The 7,282-nt window shown below is 47.3% G+C and overlaps 1 protein-coding gene across 1 annotated transcript; it reads left to right on the top strand.

Moving 5' to 3' along the window:
- The first annotated feature begins 677 nt into the window (after positions 1 to 677).
- Positions 678 to 1,974, top strand: LOC115544367 (uncharacterized). The gene has a single exon (XM_030357271.1). The coding sequence runs from the start codon at positions 1,137 to 1,139 to the stop codon at positions 1,884 to 1,886; it is 750 nt and encodes a 249-aa protein (XP_030213131.1). The 5' UTR covers positions 678 to 1,136; the 3' UTR covers positions 1,887 to 1,974.
- The last annotated feature ends 5,308 nt before the right edge of the window (positions 1,975 to 7,282 follow it).

Raw genomic sequence — 7,282 nt, 5'->3', positions numbered from 1 at the left:
AGTAGACCCATCCCCCGGGCCCTACACCTGCGCCCTCACACCGCCCTAGGGGCCCAGACACTTACCGCTGTCCTTGGTGCTAGAACGGGGACTAAACATTGAAAATGAATCCGGTTGGAGGCAGCTGGCTTGTCCTGAAAACCACTGGACCAACCATCCACTAAAATCACATCCAAGAATTCTGCATGCATGTCTTATGGCTGGTTGAAAGAAAACGAGAAAACATACGAGGAGGCAGTGTCATCTGTTAAACAATCCACGTTTATACCGTTTGCAGCGTCAATAACACATTGAGATGCGTTTGTGTGATTGTGTGTGTGTGTGTGTGTATGTGTGTGTGTGTGTGTGTGTGTGTGTGCGAGCGAATGTGTGCATGTGTGTATGTGCGTGTGTATCCATGTGTTTATGCATGTGTATGCAAGTGTGTGCATGTGTGTATGCATGCGTGTGTAAGTGTGTGTGTGTGTGTGTGTGTGTGTGTGTGTGTGTGTGTGTGTGTGTGTGTGTGTGTGTGTATGTGTGTGTGTGTGTGTGTGTGTGTGTGTGTGTGTGTGTGTGTGTGTGTGTGTGTGCGTGCGTGCGTGCGTGCGTGTGTGTGTGTGGGGGGGTTCAGTGCTGCTGCTGCTGCAGGCAGCTGCTGCTGCTGCTTTAAGAGCCTAGCTCCCGCCCCCCTCTCCTGTATTTTTAGATAAGCCAGCCACTTCATTTGCTGGAAGGACGGACAGTTGTGTGTCGTATATGATCTCACTTCATCGTTTTTGATACATGTTGTCTATTCCTAACACTGGGGATATCTGCCGAGGGCCGAAAAACAGCTTGTTCTTTTTTTTCCCTCCTTCCAACCCCTGGATGCGGTCGCGAGAGGATGCAACTACCTTGACCGTGGGACGCGCGACATCCCGAATGGATGCTTGATGAAGGCTACGATGATTCGCAATGCTGCACAGGCACCGTTGATTAGGCTCAGCACACTTTCACAGCAAATCCAGTTAACCCCTCCAAAAAAGCAACGGTTATTTCGCCGCTGAAGGTGTTTGTTTCTTTTTTGCGTCATTCATTCTCTTTGGATTTTGGATCCATATTAAGGCTTCAAGACGGACGGGGTGGTGGAACATCGCGGTAAAAACAGGGGCAATATGAGAGAGCGGGACTTCATGCCCAATATGGAGAGGGGCAAACCCGCTACTTACACGGGGGACAAAAAGGCTAAGATGGCTGCTAAGACCAATAAGAAATGGGTGAGACTAGCCACTGTGTTTGCATATGTGTTGTCTGTGTCCTTAGCAGCCATAATTCTAGCCATTTATTACAGCTTGATATGGAAGCCCACCAGCTCGTCCTCCTCTGGGGGTAAGCCTGGGATATCGGGGGTCACCACCACCTTCCCCACCACCTCCAGCGCAAACATCTCCTCTAATATCTCCACGAGCAAAAACGTCACAGAGGTGAACTCTACACAGACAGAGCTTTTATATCTCAATGACACACAGCAGCGGTCGCTGTCTCAGAGCCACACGTTTCAGTGGGACAGCAGAGGGGAGGGCGCAACGGGTGGCTCACCGGACGCCGGTCGAGCGGAAAGCCCGCACTCGGCTCAGGACGTGGACGGTCTCTACACGACCCCCCGAGCTGCTGCTGCTGCTGCTGCTGCTGCTGCGGCGGACAAATCAGACTCGTCTCTGGGCAGAGAAAGACATAAATCACAGCCTCTGTACAGCTCGCCGACGGACGCCATGTTCGACGAGGGGGACGAGAGGGATGTTGATGGTGCGAATAGCAAACGTAATGCTGAGCAGGGGACCGAGAATGCTGCAGCTGCTCGCACCGTTTCTCCGGTCAAGGCCGCCTCCACGACCAAGCGTCCTGTCCTGCGTGGAGGAGAGTGATGAGGCCTCCACGGCTACCCACACACACACACACACACACACACACACACACACACACACACCACACACACACACACACACACACACACCACACACACACACACACACACACACACACACACACATAGACAGACACACAAACGAACACACACACACACACACACACACACACACACACACACACACACACACACACACACACACACACACACACTAAAGGGTCCAACAAGAAGTGTTTCACAGACTCAATGCCGCAGGTCGGTCACTGGTTGTGTTTTTCATTTGTTTTTGTTTATTATTTTTTCAAACTCTTTTTTGTTGAGCGCCATTAATGCTGAATTGCACAGGCTTCATGCAAGAGTTGCAGACGTTTTATTCTGTGAACCCCCCCCCCCCCCCCCCCCCCCCCAGCCCCAAACGGATAAGACTTGAAGCAGGACTTTCTCAAAGGAATAATAGTTCATACTCCCCTTCCTATCACCTTGCGTTCTCCGTTGGGCCAGTATGCCTTAAATCTATAACATGTGACCAACCTACTGCAGCTTTGGATTATATCGCCCGTCTATACTGTATGACCAACACTACTGCTAGACACGTTTTGGTCCGGTAGAATGTAGGATTCAAGATTGTTTTAACTGCAATCTTTGCAACGCTAATCAATGTTCCCATTTATTGAATGGTCTCAATCAATATTCAATAGGCTTAATTGTATTTAATGGGAAGATATGAATAATATTGGGACACGGGACAACCTGCATAATTAAGTAACACTCAGGTATGTGCATATGACCATAGAAATGTGTTGTGTTATTGTACAAAAGGCAGGTGTCCCACCTTTTTTGGGCGGATGAAATTTTAGTGTAATTAGAATCTTTCTATTAATTCAGCAGTATGTACGCAAGTATAGGTATGTCCATAAACCAAGGTACAAATAAACATCAATTATAAAGTGATTTCTTTCCATGACTTATAGAATACGGGTATATTAAAAAGTAACATGTGACAAATGTGATTCATGCATTTCTAACTATTAATGAAGCCATATTTCATCATTTTTTTAAAGGTTGTGTTACCGTTTCTGAAAGTAACAGTAGGATTCACAGCTAAAGGTTATCTGTTTATGTCCCACTGCTGGCATCAAATTCCACTGTCTGCTGCCCATAATTGATTGGAGGGAATTTGAAGATAAGTTAAATCAATGCTTGAAAAAAAAGAAGTCTGTTTAAGGGGCAACCGTCAAGTTTGGCATTTAATCAAAAAACGAATCTGTGTGTGTGTGCGTGTGTTCATGTGTGCGTGTGTGTGTGTGTTTGTGTGTGTGTCATTAAGAGCAAAGGGAATGTCCCTGGTTAATAAAGGGGAAGGGGGTTCACTCTAAGCAGTCACATGCGGTGAATGATCAAGGATGGGAAGTGTGACCTAAAAACACAGGTTGTTTGTTCATACTTGAACAATGTGCTGCCTCTGTGTGCGTGCGTGCGTGCGTGTGTGTGTGTAAGAGGGAGGTGAATCGATTTTCAGGCTCTGTTGATACTGTGTGTGTGTGTGTGTGTGTGTGTGTGTGTGTGTGTGTGTGTGTGTGTGTGTGTGTGTGTGTGTGTGTGTGTGTGTGTGTGTGTGTGTGTGTGTGTGTGTGTTTGTGTGTGTTTGCATGAGTGTGTGTGTGTGTGTGTTTGCATGAGTGTGCGTGCGTGTGTAAAGGAGAGGAGAGGAACACATTACACAATACCGCTTGGTTCTATTTTGATCCAACGTTCTCATGGAAGGAAGATGAAGCTCGCTTGGTGCATGCTGCAGTGGTGAAGAGCGTTACTTGTTTAAAGTGTTTCAGTCCTAAGATAAGTTGAGAAAACAACCACGTAGTGCCCAACATACCATCAGTACTGACGTTGGTGTGGGGTCATCGATTCTGACCTCTTTACCCAGAGATTCTCTGTTGAGATAAACAGGATGTTTTTCCATTAGGGATGAAAACCAGTTCCCCTGATCATACCAGACAACAGATGTGTGGTGGTGCTGGGGGTGCTGGGGGTGGTGTAGAACATCATGGCAAATTAGTCCAGGGCTGCAGCGGCCACTCCACCATGTCCTTAAAAGACATGCTCTCAGCCAGCGTCTCCCTTCTCGCCTGTCATGATGAATGACCTCCAGTGACTAACGACCCTGGAGTTATTGACTAAAATGTGGAAGATGCACCTCATCGCTGACCTGCTAATGGAAAGAGGGGGATGTCAAGCAACTACTTCAGACTTTGTGACCCCTGGATTTATTTTATGTTATCGATGGCCTCTTGAGATTAGCAATTGCAGATGAGAAATCCGAGGGGAGAGAGAGGAAGAAAATGTGCGAGCCAAATCCTGCACATTGAAGCGCTAACTCTAGGGCTTCCAGTTGCGAGGATGGGTCTGTGCAAGCTTTTAGTCAAATTGATGTGAATCGAAGCCATTAGTATGGATATTACAATATGAACCTATATGATTTATGCAGGTTTATATTGAACTAGCTTGCTCTGAGAAATATAAATAATATGGGGAACGGCTTTTTTGTGAGAGATTTCATTCTTCAGACAGAACAATGCATGAAACCATTCTGAACAGACCTATAAACCAGGCCTGAGGCATGAAAGTATACTCATATATGAAAACGAAGGTGTAAAAAAACATCAAATATTAACACGGTTTCAAAACGGTACAAAATGACAGCATATTACAAAAAGCTGAAACGGCACAGAGTATGCGTCATCACTGGCCATTACGCTTCCGTTATCAGACGTGTTACATTAAATAAGAGATTATGGAGATTATAACCTAATAGCGTTTTGGTGGAGTTTTATTTCTTAATCTCAAAACACTCCCGTCAATCAATCAATCGCTGGGAGTGAGAGAGTGAGCCTGTGGGTTAGTGAGAGAGTGAGTTAGCCTGTGTGTGAAGGAGTTTATGAATTCATCATTGCTGCATAGAACGGTTCCGTGGACGCAGGTGTTGGCGAGAGATTAGTTCTCCAGGGTGCCTTTCCCCTGAATACACGGGCGTGCACGGAGAGATCAATTCTCAAGCCACCATCGTGTAGAAACGTCTTGTTGTCATGTCACATGATCAACAATGAAACCAGGCCCAGGAAGTATGTCTTACTGGAACTTCCAAGGTCAATAAATCAATAAATAACCAATAATGATAATCATCAACGATATTGAGGTCTGCACATAATCAGAATGAACGAAGAAATACAAAAAATATAGATAATAAAACGAAATAAAATACTGGGTATAATTACAAAATACATTATACTGCTAACAGCATTCATCTACAGTGGACTGGGTTGGTAGGGGAACCTGGGAGGTTATAGGACGGTAACCAAGGTGACGCCCGGTCAGCCCTCCTCCTCTCCCCCCTCTCCCCCCTCTCCCCCAGGGCTCTGTCTCTGTGCCGGGGCCAGCTGCCGAAGGCGTGGCTGTCACATCCTGGGCGGATGGAGAGGGCCATAAGGGGGAGATGACGCACGGTGTGATCATCATCGGAGCCCTGGGGGTCTGCCGACGGCCCCTCGTTCGTCTTGTCTGCCCTGTCTCCTGTGACCTTCTGCCAAGGTCACAGGGGAGAGGAGAGAGCGAGACAGAGAGCTTCCTTTTTGATTTGACCTATATAGTCGATAAACAATGGTGATTTAAAACCAACAGATTGCGTGGTTTGCGTAATCTTGGAGTTAAACAGTTTTCAGAGGAAGCATCGCCGATGGGTGAGCTGGAATAGTACATCGATCGGCGGGAGTGCATGACAAATGAGGCCTCAAAACCACACGGCAGTTACTCCATAAATAGGATGGCGCGCGCTGAGCATTTCACCAGCTTCGGTCGGACGGAAGTGTCACAGGCCAAGAGCTGGGAGTGATAGCTCCGCTTGGAGAGGTTTCTTTCAATGGGTTTGAGTTTTGTTTTTTGGTGATTCTTAAGTGAACCTTTGCTTCCCGCCGAGCTTCAAGCGAACAAACAGACAACCTCGGCATCGTCTCACGGCGCTGTGCTGTTGAGGCCGAAGGGTCGAGAGAGAGAGAGAGAGAGACACAACACCTTTTGCTCGGTGAGTCCGACCGCTCTCACTGAGGTGCGGAGGTGACATAATGCTGCCCTGCTGCTGCACTTCAATCCCTCCATCCCGGGGCCCTCAGGGATTATCTTCTACGCCCACCGTAATGTACTGCTCCCTCACACACTCCAAGCATTAGCGCTCACCGCCCCGAGTGAAGCGTTAAAAGGTTTAATGCTATTGGAAGAGGGGGATTGCTTCTGGGGCACGTTGAATCGAGACGCATGCACATGCACACACACTATATGCACGTGCACGCAAATACACACCCAAGCACACGCATACACGCAGGTGTATGTTTGTGTGTGGGAAACTACTGTGAACCAGTATCATATATATATATATATAGTATTCAATATAGTGTATACAGTTTATCTGCACTGAAAACTTGCTGTCTCTCTCATGCTCCACTACACCAAAGACTGATAAAATAGTCATTTGAAAACACAAATGACACCAAGCAAGCAAAGTCTGCCTGAGCCTCTCAAAGGTTCCTCCCGCAGCACCATTTAAAAGCAGCTCGGGGAAACCTTTCTCCATGGAGACATTCATTGCCTTTGATCCAAATGAGAAATTTCATGATATCTCAATGATTGAGTGCCGTGAGTGGATAGTTTTTCTCAGTAGTCTTAAATCATTCTGAACAATACTAGGGCAGTGCGGTACAGAATTAAGTGAAGTTGTTTGTAACACTCTTTTCTCTCCCTCTCTCTCTCTCTCTCTCTCTCTCTCGCTCTCTCTCTCTCTCTCTCTCTCTCTCTCTCTCTAATGACAGAAGCCTCACCCCCCCCCCCCCCCCTAGGAGGAGAGAATTAAAAGCCCCTCTTGGGGGAGTTGCCGTCGGCAAGGGAGGGATCATTTTGCGTGCGACGGGCCTGTGGGGAGCGGGCCCCTCTGAAAATAAAGAAATTAATCAGACATGATTGCAACATGGCCACCTTGCTTTAACAGGGTCTTGCAGGTCTCGCAGCAACTCACTGTTGATGATGGATGATTCGCCGCTACTGCTGCTGCTGCTGCCAGTGTCTCTGTTCTCTCCTCAGTCTTTGGTTGCTACCCTGCTCTCCTTATCTGTGCCTCTCTCTCTGCCAATACTGGGCCCTTTTGTTTTGTTGTGTACCCGCCGGAGGTCCCTGAGAGTTCAGGCCCAGAGCCACTCACTCTCAGACATCTGGGCTGTAATTGCAAAGCCCCATCAGTGACATAAAGGAACAACAAAGAAGTGTGTGTATGTGTGTGTGTAGGTGTGTGGTGAAGGCGTGGGGTTAATGAGGGTGAATGATGATGTTGCGAGACAAAAAAAGGAAGTCAGG

The sequence above is a fragment of the Gadus morhua genome, chromosome 5 (assembly GCF_902167405.1).
Source record: "Gadus morhua chromosome 5, gadMor3.0, whole genome shotgun sequence".
Taxonomy (NCBI): Eukaryota; Metazoa; Chordata; class Actinopteri; order Gadiformes; family Gadidae; genus Gadus; species Gadus morhua.
Note: the sequence above shows the minus strand (reverse complement) of the source record. Positions and strands in the feature narration are given on the sequence as shown.